Source organism: Hyperolius riggenbachi, chromosome 2, assembly GCF_040937935.1.
Source record: "Hyperolius riggenbachi isolate aHypRig1 chromosome 2, aHypRig1.pri, whole genome shotgun sequence".
Classification (NCBI taxonomy): domain Eukaryota; kingdom Metazoa; phylum Chordata; class Amphibia; order Anura; family Hyperoliidae; genus Hyperolius; species Hyperolius riggenbachi.
This window is the reverse complement of record NC_090647.1, coordinates 456,834,547-456,854,469: the sequence shown is the minus strand read 5'-3', so window position 1 is coordinate 456,854,469 and position 19,923 is coordinate 456,834,547. Positions and strand designations below refer to the sequence as shown.

At 42.7% G+C, this 19,923-nt stretch overlaps 1 protein-coding gene across 2 annotated transcripts in view; it reads left to right on the top strand.

The window, feature by feature from the left end:
* Positions 1–4,729, top strand: part of SMG6 (SMG6 nonsense mediated mRNA decay factor) — a 444,365-nt gene extending 439,636 nt beyond the window's left edge. For both annotated transcript variants that reach the window (XM_068270085.1, XM_068270086.1), the window contains 3 exons: positions 367–578; positions 3,866–3,947; positions 4,385–4,729. In XM_068270085.1, coding sequence (XP_068126186.1) covers positions 367–578; positions 3,866–3,947; positions 4,385–4,515 — 425 coding nt within the window. In that variant the 3' untranslated portion in view covers positions 4,516–4,729. The remainder of the gene's footprint in view (positions 1–366; positions 579–3,865; positions 3,948–4,384) is intronic.
* The last annotated feature ends 15,194 nt before the right edge of the window (positions 4,730–19,923 follow it).

The following is a 19,923-nucleotide window of genomic DNA, read 5'->3' as shown; positions in this document are numbered from 1 at the left end:
TATATTTTTATATATATATATATATATATATATACATATACATATACATATATATATATATATATATATATATATATATATATATATATATATATTTATAGAGAGAGAGAGATCACTTTTCAACTGCACACGTTATCAACTCTTTGGATGTGGCCAGAAGTTGCCCACTGACGCAAGGAGCTTTCCACTGAATGCTGTGTTTAACTGTTTGAATACTGTTCTGCTACAATTTTTTTTTTATTTTTATTTTTTTTGTGGTAGTAGGTTTAAGGCTGTAAATAATCTTTTAGAGAAAAGCAGAAATGTTGAGTTTCATACCACTTTAATACATGGCTCTAACATTGTGTCTTGTTTTGCATCTTGCAGTTATCCATGAGCTGGACGGTCTTGCTAAAGGCCAGGACTCTGATCAGCGCAGTGCCGGACAAGCACGCTCCCTTCAGGAGAAGGCCAAGAAAGCCATCCAGTTTCTAGAGCAGAAGTTTGAGGCCCGAGACCCCTATCTGAGAGCACTTACTAGTCGTGGCAATGAGCTAGAGTCTATCGCTTTCCGCAGTGAGGACATTTCTGGGCAGAAGGTACAGTCGTCATCTGACTTGTGGCAGATTTTCCAGGGCTCTTTGTTTAACCTTTACTAGATGCTTTCCACAGGCTCCTGTCCTTGTTCCTTCCCATCAATCCAGGCCTGTTTATTATCATTTAGTTTTTATGTATAAGTAGAATATTACCCAGGCATTTGCGCAATGCATGAGTCTCCATCCCAAAGCTTCTGTTATCCTGTCCTGTCGCACACTTTTGTGCACACTGGACAAGTCTGACTGAGACCCACTTGTAGGGAGTGGAAGTGGGTTGTTGGTTTACTCATTGTGAGGAAGCCTGGAGGAAAGAAGTGCTAGTGTAAGGAAATCATGCTAGTGCCATGCAGTGTAGTATGTCTGGATGGAACTGAGTGCAGGATTCCAGTGCTGCAAGACAGGAATATCAACGTGTATCTCTGGTCACAGAAATAGGGAATTATTTATGTCTGTGGGGTTAGGCTAAGATCCAATACCCTATTATACCTTAGATGTTATTGTATCCAGACATTTTAGTGCACAAATTAAAGGGACCATGAGGTGAGAGGGATATGGAGGCTGACATATTTTTCATTTTAAACAATAGAAATCGCTTGGATTTCTTGCTGATCATCTTTCTCTAAGGGAGGGGCTTACAAGAGGGGCGGGAAAAGCTGCCTATCTTTTCAGTGGCTTGCCATCCAGATCACACTACGGTGCGATTCTGGATGGCATGCTGCAGATCCTTGCAGCCAGATCACTATAGTCCAGAGGTGCCCACACTTTTTTGGCTTGTGAGCTACTTTAAAAATTAGCAAGTCAAAATGATCTACCTATGTACAATTTTAGGAGCACACTTCTATATACAGAATGGAAAATGTAGTGCGGTCGGGATCTACCATGAAGTCCTTTGTGATCTACCGGTAGATCGCGATCTACCCAGTGGGCACCCCTGCTATAGTCATACACGGCTCGGCTTAGCTATTGAGGATGCAGCTACTCAGCTGAATGGAAGTCACGGACAAATTGGAAACGGCCACGGCTCCTAATGGAATCCGGCCCTGAAACTTTTATCCAGAGACCCTAAACAAGTATGCAGATCAGATGTTTCTGAATGAAGTCTAACAAGATTAGCCACATGCTTGTTTTGTGTGATTCAGACACTGCTGACACTGATCAAAGAGATCAGCCAGACTGCCAGGGAACTGGTATTGTTTCGATGTTTAAAAGGAAATAAATGTGGCAGTTTCCATATCCTTCTCACTTCAGGCTCCCTTTAAAGAGGAACTGTAACCAAGGATTGAACTTCATCCCAATCAGTAACCAATATCGCTTTTCCCACGAGAAATCTTTACCTTTTCTAGAAAATATCAGGGGGCTCTGCATGGCTGATATTGTGGTTAATCCCCTCCCACAGTGTGATGTCAGCACCTAGGTACTGACATCACACTGTGGGAGCCTTGTTGCACTGTAAGATATAACAGCTGTTTCCAACTACCAAAAAAGCAGCATCTCTTTCCACGGACATCACCTGCCAGCAGTAAAAATGTCGCCATGTGATAACAGAATATAAATCATGGAGAGGAAAGATTTTACAATGGGCAAACACTGACTAAATCATTTATCAATAATAACTGTAAGAAATAAGCACCCGAAGAGCCTGTGGTGAGTGTGGAAGTGGTGCTTAGCTCACCTCCTCCTCGCCTACTCCAGTGTCTTCTCTACATCACTTCCAGGTGCCTGTAACACGTGACCCAATAGCATGTACAAGGTTATGCATGTGTCCTCTGGTCATATGGTACTGGCGCCCCCGGCACCACTTGAAGATGCAGGACACTGGAGGAGGTGTGCCAGCAGAGAGGTGAGCTAAGTACCGCCTCACTACAGGCCCGGGGGCTACATATTGCGTGGGGGGGACCTGGAGGGCCCAGGAGGTGGCTACACAGATTTCCAATAGATTTCATGCTGAAATTTATTGTAAATCTGTGTACACTACACTGGCAGCAATAGATCCCTCTCTGATCAGATTTGTGTACTCCAAGGAGGTAAATAATGAAACTAGGACAAATGTCAAAAATACATTTTTGCTATTTACCTCCCAACATATAGAAGGGCCACATATGTACTGATAACGCTTTGAGGAAGGGCGCCATAAGGGCAGCTGTGGTCACTTGGGATTCTGATACTGAATGAGGTGCAGTACAAAAACTTGCCACAAAAAAACCACGTAGGAACATGGGTGGTTCAATAACTTGGCAGTTCATGCTGGTTTTGTTGCATTTGTGACATTATTGTCAATCCCTTTGTGCTCTCACCATCTTTTTGTAAACCTTGTCTGGTGTCTGCCGTTGTCCTCCATATCTGAACAGCATGCTATCGGGGGAATTGGACTCTTTAAACCTACTCTGATGTTGCAGTAAACGCTGTAGAGGGTATTGCATTCTAAACTCTTGTACACTTTTACAGACAATTTGCCTAGCTATCGTTCCAACCTGTCTGTTGGACGATAGGTTGGGCATGTGTAGGGGAAATAAACGACTAGACGACCAACTGATAACAGGTGTTTTGCCCGAGTCAACCGGTGGATCTACTAACCCCAACTTTCGGTCAAGTTGACCACCTGTGTACAAGTCGTTTGAATGGCTTGTTGTTTTTTTAATGTATGGCACGCTGCCTGCCCAGTATTTTAATGGTTGTTTAGTTGGTCAACGCGTGTGTACGTAATGGTCATGCATTTAGTGTCACTTGTGTACGCACCTTAAAGAAAACCTGAACTGAAAATAAAAGTCAAAATAAGCATACACAAGTCATACTTACCTTCCATGTAGTCTACTCCTCAGTGTTTTTTTCCTCTCCCGCGTCCTATTTGTTCACTGTGATCAAGGGAATTTTCTATCCTCCATTTTGAAAATGGCCATTACCCATAACCGCTTTCTGGTCAGCACACAGTTAAACTGTAACATCGCCCACTTGAGCCATAGGGAAACATAGACATTACCTGGTACATCAGTTTTCCTCTCAGCTCTAACTGACAGCAACTGATGTTTTACTGACAGCAACTGATATATTTCAGATTTGACAAAATATTGTCAGAACTGGAAGGGATTATTGTCAGAGGAAAATGGTGAGCTTCTGAGAGGAACTGATGGCAAGGTAACTATGCAATGTTCATTTGAAGTTACCTCATGTGTTTATTTTAAATATTTTTACTCGGTACAGGTTCTCTTTAAGGCTCTCTTATGTTGGGGCCATAACGTTTATGGAATAAATTACATGTATGGTACTAAATTTTAAATATGTAACTTTTTCAGGGCAACAATGATGATTTGATACTTTCCTGCTGTCTACATTACTGCAAGGACAACGCGAAGGAATTCATGCCTTCAAAAAAAGGTAAAATATATTATTATATTATTTTTTTCCCGTTTGTCTCTAATGTACTAAAGTAAAGCTCTTGTGCAATGCCACTTCCTCCCTGTCCCATCGTGGCTGATTAGAGTGACATTATGGGCTACCTAAGGACATCTGTCATGGGATTAACCTGCTGCAGATGTCTGTTGTTTATAAGAAAGATCATGGCTTAAGACGGACATGTGCTCGCTTCTGGTTTGTAACACTATGGATGGTTACCAGTGTCAGAGACAGTGACAAGCGTCTCCCCCTCCTCCTCTCATTCCTCCTCCGCTCCCACGTTCTCATCCTGTGAGAACTCACTCGTAAGCTGTTGCACATTTCCTTTGGCTGCTGTTCCTGCTGTCCCACCACCCTCTGGTTTGGTACCTCATGTAATCTGTATAACGTTTGTCTGTTGTCCTCTGTCCCCTTTTCAGATGATCCAATCCGCCTGAGAAGAGAAGTTGTCCTTCTGACTGATGATCGTAACCTCCGAGTCAAGGCCCTGACCCGACATGTCCCAGTGAGGGACATCCCTGCGTTTCTCAAGTGGGCTAAAGTGGGGTGACGCGGCCAAGGCTAAGAAAGGAAGGAATCCTTGTGTGCAAGAAAAAAAGAAATAAAGAGAATATCCAGTGTGTGTGACCCCCGTCGGGGCAAGAGGGCGTTACAGTCAGTTCTGATCTAACAATCCAACTGCCCTGTATCAAACCACACAAAAACGCACCCTAGTTTTCAACCTGCCATCTGAAATAAACTAGAACAAAAGTAAAGGTTCCCTTCTCTCACCCTCCTCGTGAGCCTGACTTGTAATGGATGGCAGTGTGCAGATATGCAGAGGTTTGTCAGCGTACCTTGGGTTTGATTGATCAGTGAGGGTGCAGAGTCTTTGGGGGGTGGTAGTGGCAGCTTTGACCGTATCCCTTCATCTACCAGCGGCATAGGACCTCTCTAATACGTCCTTTCTTTTTACATCCTTCTGAGTGGTAGCTGTAATAGGAATTTTATTTCCAGGGCTGTTTAGCTTATTCCTATCTGTATCTTATCCTTTTTAATTTATTATCTGCATTTTAGTTTTTGTTTTTACTTTCCTTTTTTTTTTAATTTAATTTTTTCCTTTATTTTTAATCTTCGTTTCGGACAGACGTATGTTTTGCAGGATATTTTATTTTACAACTGACTCTTTCCAGATCAGATGCCTTCTAAAGACATTTGAGAGGTTGATAGACCAGGTTAACGTAGCCACAAGCTTTTTTTCTTTTATTCTTCGTGTAGTGGGAACATCCTTCCCTTCCCTTTTCTGTATTCTTTTTGTTTTGCCCCAATTGATTGTGAAAGTCTGTCTTGGTGTTTGGGGAGGTGTATAGGTGCAGCCAACAGTAAATCCAGACAAGAGGCATGAACTCGTTCCATGAAGTATACAGCAATGCTCTTCCACTGCTTGACCGATCTTCATGGCTACACACACCAGGTTACACAGATGTTCTCGGCAGGTTTCCCTGGCAGCGAATGCTCTAGGCAGTTTCTGTCATTCCCAGCCAAGACCTGACATCTGAAAATCCTAAAAGTCTTCTGTAGGTCCTGATGTCATCCTTTTCCTTAATACTTTATAAGATCAGTCTGTAGGGATGCAGGCAGAAATCAACCACATGGTCCTGGCTACATTCTTCTTGGCCTGGACTGTTTTCTCAGTTTAACTCTTTTAGTAGGAGGACCGCCACACCGATCTTTAGTTCTGTGAACAGCCACTAATAAGGGAACTGGTTTCCTGGGCCAGCGCAAATGCAGTAACAGTGCTGCTGTGCTAAGCTGAAATGTAATCAGGTGCCAGACTGGCTTTAGGAAAGGCCTGTGAGTATAGATGACGATGAGTGGAATTACGTACTAGTGGATAGGAACTAGTAGCGTTGGTCTTATTCTACACTGCTAGCAGTGCTGATAAAAGGACTGAAAGCCACATTCTGGTGGTGTTATTTTATGTAGTGATTTTTGTTTTCAGCAGAGTTTTGTGCTTGTAAGTAGTTTTAGTTAAAAGGTGATGGGAAAATGAATGTACTGTGTGTGGCTAGATGTTGTGATTTAGCGAGCCTGACTTGGTATAAGCCACATATTATATCCACAGCTAAGCATGCCTTCCATAGTGAGATACATGCAGGATATAGCCACCTGCATATAACTAGATACAAATATATATCTTCTGAAGCCCTGTTTACAGATTCAAGACAATGTCACCCCAAAATTGATACTCCACATCTGGACTCCTAAACAGAGCTCCAGCTTTTCCATTCTAATACCAAACGTGGATGTCTCATTCCTATTGCTGCATTTTTGAGAGTGTAGAATAAGGTAATCGGATGACAGGAGTGAGACCCTCTCAGGGCCCTTTTCCACTAGCAGCGTTTTGTGATCTGATCCCGAAATGCTAGGTACAGAAAAATGATGGAAACCACGGCGACTGTTTCTATTCGCGCGATCCCTTTGCGGCATGATTTTTTTTCTGAGCGCGATAGTCGTCCTGCCACTTTTGGGGGCGATTTAGCTTCTATAAGCAGGAAAATACCACAGCAATCGCACCGCCATGTGGTTTGTTTGTTGTTGTTGTTGTTTTCTTCTCCTGTTTCAGCAATTTCTTGCTAGATTTTTTTCTCTCATTGCAAAATGCACCGCAATCACACCATACAACCGACGGATCACAGCCTGATCGTGCCAGAATCGCGGTGCTGGAAATTGAAAAGAAACATGATCACATTGCAGCGCAATTGCGATCGTTTCCTAGTGGATAAAAGCCCTTACTATGGTCACATTTAAAGGGGCACTATCACAAAAATAGTAAAATTTTAAATGTATGTAAATAAATACAAATAAGGAATATGTTTCTTCCTGAGTAAAATGTGCTATAAATTACTTTTCTCCTATATTGCTGTCACTTACAGTAGGCAGTAGAAATCTGACAGAACCGACGGGTTTTGGACTAGCCCATCTCCTCATGGGGGGATTCTCAGGGTTTTGTTTATTTTCAAAAGCACTTAGTGAACGGCAGTTGCTCTGTCCAACTGCCAAAAAAGTGTGCAGTTAGCAGGGAAGCTGGCCAGCATCATTGTATAAATCCTTTTCATCGAATGTCTTTATAAAAAATAAAATCCTCGCAGAGAATCCAGCAAGAGATGGACTAGTCAAAAACCTGTCGTTTCTGTCTGATTTCTGCTACCTACTGTAAGTGACAGGAACATAGGAGAAAAGTAATTTATGGCTCATTTTACTCTGGAAGAAACATACTTCTTATTTGTATGTATTTACATATATTTTAAATTTTACTATTTTCACAATAGTGCCCCTTTGAGTATGGTCAATGAGATACAAATAATTTAGAGTTGATGCAGCATTATGCAAATGTTGTATGCTAATTTATGCAGCTTGAACATGAACCAATCAAATCCTGCTGAGGTAAACTTTGCTTGGCCCATTTTCAAGCTGCATAAATCTGCATCAAAAATGTGCGTAATCCTGCATTACCTCGAAATGATTTGCATCTCATTGACCACTACTAGTCACAGTGATGAGACACTTACTGCTTGGGTTCATGGATCTCATTGTTTAAGTCACAGAAAGATAATGAAGTCATTTGCTGGTGATTTGGCAGTTCCACCCTGCATGAAATTAGTTTTGTGTAGACTTCCCCTTTAGATTTCTAGTAGTATAATGCAGTCAGTAGGAATGTGCAGTAACCTATGGCAACCGGAGTCTGGATAGCAACAGTTATCACTGCTGCCATAGACGGTGTTGCTCTGGCTTACAGCACATCCTGGTTATTGGTAAGAATGCTTATGTAATTCACTAGTGTAATAACCACCCTCACCACTGGGGAACTGCAGTTTTCCAGTCTGACATATAGTAAGGCCCTGAGCCCACTAACGCAGTTGTGTCTGCTTTTCAGCATCTGTAACATTGATGTGTAACTAAAAAGCGGACACAACTGCATTAGTGGGCTCAGGCCCTAATTGAAACCCAACTCCAGTCAAAACTTCATTTATTTTTTATTTGTGTAAGGAATACTAAAAACCTGTGCTGGGATGTTATTGCTGTCTGTCTCCACTGGAGAATTCCCTTTCTGGTTGTACCATTGACTTTTATATAAGCTGGGACTCCTCCAGGAGGTGACCAACAGCAGTAAAAACCTGACTGTTGTTTTTACTCCTCTCCACTTTGAACATTTTGCTTTTCTTTTGTTATTGCTGTACCTGCTGGAGAGATTTGTTATGGTTTTGTCCCAGTGACAACCCGCAGTGGAGCAGGAATTAAGTGCTTGTGTGTAAATCTTTTGTTTGTTGGTGCAAAAATTAAGCCTCATGGCTAGAATTGGGCTTTTATAAAATGTGGAGTTATTTTAGGCTTTTGTCATGAATCTGGTAAACGGAGATGTCTTGTCACTATTGTAATGATTTGTGTTTATTCCAAGTATTCTGTCATGTTCCACATCACCCATTTAGTGTTAGAGGACTGCTTCTGTGTATTAGCTAGTTTTCATTTGCTTTTAATTTACTTTGCTTGGGAAGGAGTAATTGTCATGCTGTTTTAAAACACCTTGTTGGTTAATGAAAAGCTCTTAATAATAAACACGTTTTTAAAATGTATCAAGATTATTTTATTTATTTATTTGAATGTTACCTCTTATTTGCCAAGGAATACTAGTGTCATAGGATAAGCTGGGATTTGTCCTTACTGCAGCTGTGCTGGAAGGGGAGGGGCCATTGGTTATTTGAGTGAAGTTGAAGGCTGCCTCCATTAACATATAACCCACCATACACTATACAATGGGATTGTACAATCTTTGTGTAGTCTTACCAACTTCCTTCTGCTATAAAGCTAGGTATACATGGGTCAGTTATAATGCGATATGCCACGTTGATCAATTTCTCACCAGTCAGAAATTCGATAGCGATTCTTACTCCACACTGCAGTCAGGCACCTCTTACGCGGGGACGTTTTCATTGCGTTGTTACCCTTTTTTTTACTGCAGGGGAAAGCTAAAACAATGAAAACATATGGGGCATTTCAGATGCGCTGCGCCGGAAGCATCCGATCTGTTGTGTCGGCAACATCGAGTTATAAGCGAACATCCACTGTGACATGCAGAGCCGGGAAGTCATGTAAGGCAATGGCAGCACAGATATTTTAAACTGGTTTGCGTTGCACATGCGCGGAAGTGTATTTTGTCAATACACTTCCGTGTAATTCTTATTTCGGCCCCAGGAAGTAGGCACTAGACAGCCAGAAGTGAGATTGCCACGGTCACCGCTGCTTCTCCCCATCCGCTCACATCAATATCTTCCAACACATCCGGTTGTGGCTGCATAGGATAATGGTTAAGGGTTCTGCCTCTGACACAGGCGACCTGGGTTTGAAAATTCGGCTCTTCCTGTTTAGTAAGCCAGCCCCTGTTCAGTAAGAAGGCCTTGGGCAAGACTCCCTAATACTGCCTACTGAGTGCACGCTAGTGGCTGCAGCTCAAGCGCTTTGACTCCGCCAGGAGAAAAGCGCAATGTACATGTTTGTCTTGTCATATTTTGGATCAGTAAACTGTCAAATATTGAGTAAACCTGAATAGATTGTTGGAGGAAATAGATGTCCAGCAGATTCGATCAAAGTCATTAAATTGACCTGAAGATTTGATATGTATGGCTACCAGCGATGATCGATGAGATGCAAAATAATTTCTACTTGCATTCAAATTTAATTTACTGTAAATGTTATGTGGCTTGAACTTAGACCAAAATAAAATTGACAGAAACTTATTCTGAGTGGTCCAATTTCAAGCTACGTATCATTTATATGAAATCTCAATGCAAAGAGAAATTATTTGCAGATCATCCTTAATGGCTACCTGAAGAGCCAACAGATTGGCTATCGTTTAGATAAATTAGTCAGCCCTTATGCTTCATAGATATGGTAACATTGAAAAAAAGATTGTACAAATCTGTTGTATAGTGAATGTATAGACAAAATGTGCTGAGTTCTCAGTTTAAAGAGAAACTCCGACCAAGAATTAAACTTTATCCCAATCAGTAGCTGATACCCCCTTTTACATGAGAAATCTATTCCTTTTCACAAACAGACCATCAGGGGGCGCTGTATAGCTGATATTGTGGTGAAACCCCTCCCACAAAGAAATTCTGAGTACGTACTCTTGGCAGTTTCCTGTCTGTGAACCCTGTTGCATTGTGGGAAATAGCCGTTTACAGCGGTTTCCAACTGCCAAAACAGCATACAGCGGCTACATCACTTGCCAGCAGTAAAAATTTCACCATGTGATAAATGTCAGAATATAAATCAGGGATTTAAGATATTTTACAATGGGCAAACACTGACTAAGCACTTTTTTATTACACTATTTTCACTGGAGTTCCTCTTTAAGGCCTAATTTCCACGAGCAGTTGATAGGCAGTGAAAAGCCTCTCACAGGGCTGGTGCACACCAAGCGGCTTTATGGCCGTTTTTGCAGCCGCTTGCGGCTGCGGATACGCTAGGGTAATGTATTTCAATGGGGGTGTGTACACCAGAGCGGGAGGTGTTTAGCAGAAACGAATCCTCCCGGGGTGAGGCAATTTTTGGTTTGCGGAGGCGTTTCTGCCTCCAATGTAAAGTATAGGAAAAACGCTCTGAAGAACGGCAGATTAGAGCGGTTTGCCAGGCAGTTTTGTTACAGAAGCTGTTCAGTAACAGCTTTACTGTAACAATATATGAAATATGCTACACTGAAATCCGCAGCAGCAATCCGCAAAACACTAGCAAAACACCTCCTAAAAATAAAAAAAGCGTTTCAAAATCTGCTAGCATTTTGCGGATCTGCTAGCGGGTTTTGGTGTGCCCCAGGCCAAACTCTCACAATTGCTCACTGCTGCCTGGTAACTGCTTGCTGAGCACACGGTTCAACAGCCTGTGGAAATGAGCCCTTAGGCCTAGTGCACACCAAAAACCGCTAGCAGATCCGCAAAATGCTAGCAGATTTTGAAACGCTTTTTCTGTAGCGTTTCAACTAGCATTTTGCGGTTTTGTGAATCGTTTTTGGTGTAGTCGATTTCATGTATTGTTACAGTAAAGCTGTTACTGAACAGCTACTGTAACAAAAAACGCCTGGCAAACCGCTCTGAAGTGCCGTTTTTCAGAGCGGTTTGCGTTTTTCCTATACTTAACATTGAGGCAGAAACGCCTCCGCAATCCAAAATCTGCAGCAGCCCGGGAGTATGCGTTTCTGCAAAACGCCTCCCGCTCTGGTGTGCACCACCCCATTGAAATAAAGTGCCCAAGCGGATCCGCACCCGCAAGCGGATCGCAAACCGCAGCCGAACCGCTCTGGTGTGCACTAGGCCTTAATCATTTTTTTCTGTGCAGAGAACACGCACAAATACAGTCAGGTGTGTCCCCTGCCTTAGGGCTGGAACCCACTAGAGTGATTTTTTTTTGAGCGGTTAGGGAGCGATTCAAAAATGCTAGCGATTTCCCTAAACGCTCAGCTAATGTTAATGGATGGGCTAAATTCCACTGGAGCGATTGCGATTACCAAAATCGCAAATGCAAGACATGCAGCATTTTTAGCGTTTTTGCAATGTAAAGTATATAAACGCTGGCGTAATCGCTCGTCAAAACATACACAGAGCGATTTTGCTAGCGTTTTTAAATTACTGCACACTGTAAAAAAATTGAAATGACCAATCAGAATTAAAACCGCTAATCGCTACACAAACGCTGGCAAAAAGCTTACACTTTTTAAAATCGCTACCAAAATTGCCAGAAAACGCTTTACAAAATGCTCATTAAAAATGCTAGCGATTGCGATTAGCGATAGCACTTTGTAGTGGGTTCCAGGCGTTAGTATTGTGACAAAGACCTGGCAGTTATCTGAATGGTTACCCAAGGAGACACAGATAATAGAGCTGGCCAATGGGGATGATCAATGAGATGAAAATATTTCTGATGCAAATATATACTGCTTGAAAATTGACTCATTAATTTAAATCTTACTGGGACTTGATTGGTCTAATTTCAAGCTGCATAAAAATGTACTTAAATCTGCACGAACGCAGATATATTTGCATTTCATTGATCATCCCTACTGGCCAATGAGAGAGTAATACTGCATACACACTTGAGATAAAAGTCTTTGGAAAAGGCAAGATCACAGACCAATTTTACCACATTCCATGTAGTTTGAGAGCCATACTCTACACAGTCTATTCGATGGAGCTGCACTCCCCATCAGATAAAATCTTTGCAAGATGCTGCACACAAAGATGCTGTACACATTCAAAAGATCATTATCTGCAAAATATCTCTTCCTGCAATAGATCCATTCCTGCAAAATGCATTCATAGTCTGAGATCTGCAGATCCTCATACACACCTTGTTTAACAGACTTCATCTGCATATCTGGCAATCATCTGCAGATCTGAAAATCCATCCTGGTGGATCGGATCTGCAGATGATCTGCAGATGATTGCCTATCAAACAAGGTGTGTATGATGATCTGCAGATCTCATAGACTATGAATGCATTTTGCAGGAATGGATCTATTGCAGGAAGAGATCTTTTGCAGATAATGATCTTTTGAATGTGTACAGCATCTTTGTGTGCAGCATCTTGCAAAGATTTTATCTGATGGGCAGTGCAGCTCAATAGAGTAGACTGTGTAGAGTATGCTCTCATACTACATGGAAGGGGGTAAAATTGGTCTGTGATCTTGCCTTTTCCAAAGACTTTTATCTCAAGTGTGTATGCAGCATATGTTAGCCATTCCTGCATACAGGCCATTATGTGCAAATTATATACAGCTGGCAGTTGGGCCAGTCACATTTAGCAGGAAGTTCCCTCTATTCAGTGGCGGACACAGCCAGCAGTGGGCCCCTGTGCAAAATTGTAATTGTGGGCCCCCTATGACCTGCGGCGCGCGTAGCGCGCCGCGGCAAAATATGGGCGTGGCTACAAAACCTGCGGCGCAAAAAACAGTGGATAGCAAAAAATGGGCGTGGCAATGACCGGATGAGGGCGGAGCTAACTGTAACTTAAAGCGAACCCGGGGTGAGGGTTTATTTCCTTTTAAACAATACTAGTTGCCTGGCGGCCCTGCTGATCTATTTGGCTGCAGTAATAAACTGAATTACACCAGCAACAAGCATGCAGCTAATCTTCTCAGTTCTGACAATATTGTCAGAAACCCCTGACCTGCTGCATGCTTGTTCAGGGTCTATGGTTGAAAGAATAAGAGGCAGAGGACCAGCACGGCAGCCAGGCAACTGGTATTGCTTAAAAGGAGAGAAATATGTCAGCCTCAATATTATTCTCACCTCAGGTTCCCTTGAAAAGTGCAACGCAAAGACAGTGGGCCCAAGTTTTGGTGACCCTTTCCCCAGAAAATTCACATAATTGTGCAGGTTTTCTCAAGAAAATACACATATATGCCCAGAAAATACGTGCAATCATGTCGGCAGATATGCCCAGAAAATACGTGCAATCATGTCGGCAGATATGCCCAGAAAATACGTGCAATCAAGTCGGCAGATATGCCCAGAAAATACATGCAATCAAGTCGGCAGATATGCCCAGAAAATACGTGCAAACAAGTCGGCAGATATGCCCAGAAAATACATGCAATCAAGTCGGCAGATATGCCCAGAAAATACGTGCAAACAAGTCGGCAGATATGCCCAGAAAATACGTGCAATCATGTCGGCAGATATGCCCAGAAAATACATGCAATCATGTGGCAGACCTGCCCAGAACATACACCTGCTAATATAAATAAAACAAAAACATTTACTCACCTGCAGCAGCAGACCTCCTGTCCCAGCCTCCATCCGGCGCGCAGCTCCCATGGGTGGTTGGGTGGATAGGTAGCCTAGTGGGTGGGTGGGTGGGTGGGTAGGTAGCCTGGTGGGTGGGTAACTAGGTAGGTAGGTAGGTAGCCCGGTGGGTGGGTAGGTAGGTAGCCTGGTGGGTGGGTTGGTAACTAGCCCGGTAGGTAGCCGGGTGGTTAGGTAGGTAGCCTGGTGGGTGGGTTGGTAACTAGCCCGGTAGGTAGCCGGGTGGGTGGTTAGGTAGGTAGCCGGGTGGGTGGTTAGGTAGGTAGCCGGGTGGGTAGGTAGGTAGGAAGCCTGGTGGGTGGGTAGCCGGGTGGGTGGGTAGGTAGGTAGCCGGGTGGGTGGTTAGGTAGGTAGCCGGGTGGGTAGGTAGAAAGCCTGGTGGGTGGGTAGGTAGCCGGGTGGGTAGGTAGGTAGCCGGGTGGGTAGGTAGGAAGCCTGGTGGGTGGGTGGGTAGGTAGCCGGGTGGGTGGGTGGGTAGGTAGGTAGCCTGGTGGGTGGGTAGGTAGCCTGGTGGGTGGGTTGGTAACTAGCCCGGTAGGTAGCTGGGTGGGTGGTTAGGTAGGTAGCCGGGTGGGTGGTTAGGTAGGTAGCCGGGTGGGTAGGTAGGTAGGTAGCCTGGTGGGTGGGTGGGTAGCCGGGTGGGTGGGTAGGTAGCCTGGTGGGTGGGTTGGTAACTAGCCCGGTAGGTAGCCGGGTGGGTGGTTAGGTAGGTAGCCGGGTGGGTGGTTAGGTAGGTAGCCGGGTGGGTGGTTAGGTAGGTAGGTAGCCGGGTGGGTAGGTAGCCGGGTGGGTAGGTAGCCGGGTGGGTGGTTAGGTAGGAAGCCTGGTGGGTGGGTAGGTAGCCGGGTGGGTGGTTAGGTAGTTGGGTGGGTGGTTAGGTAGGAAGCCTGGTGGGTGGGTAGGTAGCCGGGTGGGTAGGTAGGTAGGAAGCCTGGTGGGTGGTTAGGTAGTCGGGTGGGTAGGTAGGAAGCCTGGTGGGTGGGTAGGTAGGTAGCCGAGTGGGTAGGTGGTTAGGTAGCCGGGTGGGTAGCTATCCGGGTGGGGGGCCCGACTCCTATCCTCCCTCCCTCCCTTCCTCACCTCGGGGGGCCCCCTCCCGATATGCGCGGCGGGAGAGCGAGCGGCAAATGCAGGAAGTCTTCAGGGCTCTCCAGGCATCCGCTAGAGGCCCAGCCGCTGAGTCTCCAATATGTCTCCGAGACATATTGGAGACTAAGCGGCTGGGCCTCTAGCGGATGCCTGGAGAGCCCTGAAGACTTCCTGCATTTGCCGCTCGCTCTCCCGCCGCGCATATCGGGAGGGGGGCCCCCCGAGGTGAGGGAGGGAGGGAGGATAGGAATCGGGGGGCCCCCCGGGGAATAAAATAATTAAAAAAAAAATTAAAAAAAAAAAATACTTAATGGGCCCCTGAAGAAAACGGAACTTCAGGGGCCCTCGTGCGGCTGCACGGCCGTATGTCCGCCACTGCCTCTATTGGTCCAATTTCAAGCTGCATACAATTTGCATACAAGATAGAATAATTAACATCTTATTAACCATCCATAATGTATAGGTGTTTGTGTACTGGGACTTGTTATAGGTGGATTCTGAAAAGTTTGAATGTCTATTTAGAACCAGGTGCATGTTTTACGGAACACTGAAGAGCCAGGACACAAACAACAACAACAGAGAGGAATAGTATATGAAGTTTAATTAATTAAAGATATTAATCTGTGAAAATATATTTGTGAATTACGAAGTAAAATGTAAAATTAAATATAATAAAATAAAACACTGCAAAAGAAAAGTGAATTAATTAAAACTACCGTATAAACTACACTGATAAAGGCATAGGGCATAGGTTGTCCAACGTTGTAAATGAAGCACATTTAGTATTAGCATTACTAGCATATATTAGCCTATACTAGCATTACATTTGCATATGGGGTTGAATAATAAATTGTGGAACGCCCACATTTTCGGTGTACAGACAGCAATGAAAACTAAAACCTTCTTTCCTCTCACTGCAATAAAATGCAAAGCCAGCTATATACCATTTAACGATCACTCAGTATACCAATTGATTACAACTCACTAAAGAACAACATTGCAGATCAATTTTTCGATCTGTTTTAGCCCTAGAGGCGCTATGCCGAAACATTTTAAAATTTAAAATATGTGCAAACATAGACAAATAAGAAGTATGTTTTTTTTCCAGAGTAAAATGAGCTATAAATTACTTTTCTCCTATGTTGCTTTCACTTACAGTAGGTAGTAGAAATCTGACAGAAGCGACAGGTTTTGGACTAGTCCATCTCTTCATAGGGGATTCTCAGCAAGGCTTTTATTCTTTATAAAGCTATTCCCTAAATAGGACTAATCCAAAACCTGTCGCTTCTGTCAGATTTCTACTGCCTACTGTAAATGACAGGAACTTAGGAGAGAAGTAATTTATGGCTCATTTTACTCTGTAAAAACCGTACTTCTTATTTGTATATGTTTCACATATTTTAAATTTTAAAATTTTTTGCCATAGTGCCCCTTTTAATATCAATCGTAATATCAATTGTTGCAAATGTTTAAATCCACTTAAATGTACAAACGAGAAGGTGTTTTGTCTGATCGAATATCTTAACTGGGCAAAAAAATTGTGCAGTGTATGGCTAAACATTATTCAGGATACTTAATTTAATGTTAGTTATCTAGGCTTCAGCATTGGAAACACTACCTTTGTGTATATATTGCGATGTATACCCTCCCAGTGATGTTTAGCTTTGGCTATTAAGTTATGCAGCCTTCTGCCCTAGAGCACTCTGGGAGACCAGGTGTTGATTCTGCTCACTTTGGAGCACACAACAAACATAACAAACACATTCAGCACTGATGCACCTTGCCAGCAGTAAACATGCTGCCATCTGTGACAAATATAACTTATTAGGGACCAGATCCCTTTAAGGATCAGAGCCCTTTTTTTTTCATATAAGTTTTGCACTTCCTGATCACTATGATTGCGTTACAAGTGACCAAGTGGTCAGGAGCCAATGAAAACGGCTCCTGACCGTTAAAGGTGCCCATTAACAGTACAATTTTTTCACCAAATTCCATCTTTCGATGCGTTCGAATTGTACAGAAAATTTGCAGTTTATGAAGGCAATCGATAGTGAACGATTCTTTAATCGGTTGCTTCTTAGGATAAAATCGATCCAAAAGTTGGAAAATATCATTGAATTCGAAGAAAGAATCGTTCAGTAAATGTGATCATTCGATAATTGCTTTCAGATTACTTCCGACCATTCAAATCGCATCGAAAGATCGCACTTAGTGAAAAATTGTACCGTTAATGGGCACCAGAGCTCCGTGCAGGCGGGAACATGCTATTGCGTTCTGTGCTCAGGCGATGCCGGCGTTAAAACTACCCCACATCAGGCTTAGGCAGCCACAAGTGCAGCGTAGTTTTAACGGTCGGCTGTCCTAAAGCAATTTAGAATGTAATCCGGGTTAGGAAAGATTTTACAATGTGCAAACACTACCTGAACAATGTATACATGAATATTGTAAAATATCAGCAAATTTAATCACTAAGAAGAGGATCGATAGAATGACAAATTTACTCTGAATTTGCGCTTTTAAGTTTGAGGTGATGGTGCATTGTTATGCTTAAAGGAAACCCAAGGTGAGGACAATATGGAGGCTGCCATATTTATTTCCTTTTAAAATACCAGTTGCCTGGCTGCCCTGCTGTTCCTATGCCTCTAATAATTAGTTTCAAGCATAGACCCTGAACAAGCATGCAGCAGGTCGGGGGTTTCTGACAATATTGTCAGAACTGACAAGATTAGCTACATGCTTGTTTCTGGTTTAATTCAGTTCACTACTGCAACCAAATAGATCAGCAGGGCTGCCAGGCAACTTGAATTGTTTAAAAGGAAATAAAATATGGCAGCCTCCATATCACTCTCACCTCGGGTTCACTTTAACTCCATTGTTCTAAAAGAGACAGGTCATAGAGATGGAGAATTGATGCTCCCATCCAGCCCTCCCTCTATTTTCTCCTTACTAAACCACTTCTGCTGCAGGCTACAGTAAATGTGTCATTAATGACCCCTTGTCTAATCATGTGAGAGATTTATGAGAAGTTAGATGGAGTTTAATGGCCCAGTAGCCATAAGGAGCTTGAAAATATGCAGTTGACTTGTAGGATGGTGCTGCATTCCTAACAATTATACACAGTGTTTATGAGCAGTCTCTCATTTAGTTTAGATGCATTACTGACACGTGCTTTCCCTTTTTATATACCTTGGCTCTGCAATATACAGACTACATTGCACCAGTTACCGTTTATTCCAGCACTCAATTATTAACTATGGAAAAATACACTTCTACTGCTCTTACCATAACATACTGTAAATAAGTACTTATAGATGCATTATTGTTAAACTCCAACTCATTAAAGAAGGGAAAAGTATGGATATTGTATAATATTTAGACAGGTGGTACATTAAAAAAGCACAGTTTTAAATTGATGTTTTTGACATACAGGGTGATGTAATGTCATGTCCACCAAAGGGTTCTGTGTACTTATATACGTAAACTATAGATGGGACTATAGTTAAAATATCCCCTTTGCTCCGGTAGATTAGCCATACCGTAAAGCCAGCCATACACTGTACTATGTTATTCATTGGCACTGTGAACATCACTACAAACAAACATTGTTCTGTGTTTTGACCGTGGCGCCGATTAGAAATACAACAAAAACTAACTTTTTTTGCCCAATTAATGTTTGTGTCTGATTGGGAAAAAGAAAAAAAAATGGATAGCGAGCGGATGGCCAGCTTAAAGTGAACCAGAGACACAGCTCCCTCATGTATTTTACCATATATATCAGTGGGAACATTAGAGAAAACACCTACCCTGTTCTCAGTTTCATTCTTTACTGCTCAGCCTGCTTCTTATCAGCCCTGATAAAATCCCAGACTGAGCATTCAGTCTGGCTTTGCTCAGGAATCATTATAGCTGAGTCATTATAGCAGAGCCAGAAGGGGGCAGGTTTGGGCTTGAAAAGACATCAGAGAAGACAGACTCAGCTATAATGACTCCTGAGCAAAGCCAGGCTGAATGCTCAGTCTGGGATTTTATCAGGGCTGATAAGAAGCAGGCTGAGCAGTGAAGAATGAAAGAGAGAGCAGGGTAAGTGTTATCTAATGTTCCCACTGATATATATGTTAAAATACATGAGGGTGCTTCGTCTCACTTTAAGAACTTCAATGTACAAACTATTATTTTCCAGATAGCTACTGAAAAGTTTAATAGACTGGCATTTTATTGATAAGCTGAGTAAAGTCAAGCGCAAACAACTTCCCCAATTCTCTCTGATCATTCAGTTGAGATCATTAGGGAGCCTTGCCCAAAGACTCCTTACTGTTTTACATACTGGCTTGATCTGGGATTTAAAGGCTCAAACCCTACATCAAAGGCAACAGCCTTAACCAGTACACTATCCAGCTGACCCATGTTTTCCTCACTTAAAGCGGGATTATCACCATAAAAATAAAAAAAAACTCAACAGCAACTGGTCTGAGTGTATTAAGTGATAAAGACACTAATCCTGCATTCAAAACTTTCAAAACTTTTTCTGCTGTTATGATTTGGAATTATCACATATTTTAGGAGCAATGGCCCTTTAATAGTCATTGCCAAACAGTTGCATGCTGGGGGTTCATTTTATCTATAATATATTCCTCCTCTTCACTTTATTTCCCTGACTAGCTGAAACCTGATCCCCTGCTACAAGCAAGGCTGAGCTGACTCAGTGAGTGAGTGATTGGAGGAGAAAAGAAAAAAAAAGTTAAAGCGGATCCGAGATGAAAAACTAACTATAACAAGTAACTTGTCTATATATCTTATCTAAAGTTTAGATAGTTTACACAGCAAATCTAACTGAAAACAGCTTTAATAGAAAATTATTTTCTTCCTGTGATACAATGACAGCAGCCATGTTGTTTGTAAACATTACACAGAGGCAGGCTTATCTGTATCTTGAGCAAAAAAAAACAAACCCCCCTCTGCCTCTGAAATCAATGGCTAGTAATACCTCCTCCTCCTCCTGCCCAGACTGAGCTCCCATGAGCCCTTGCTACTGC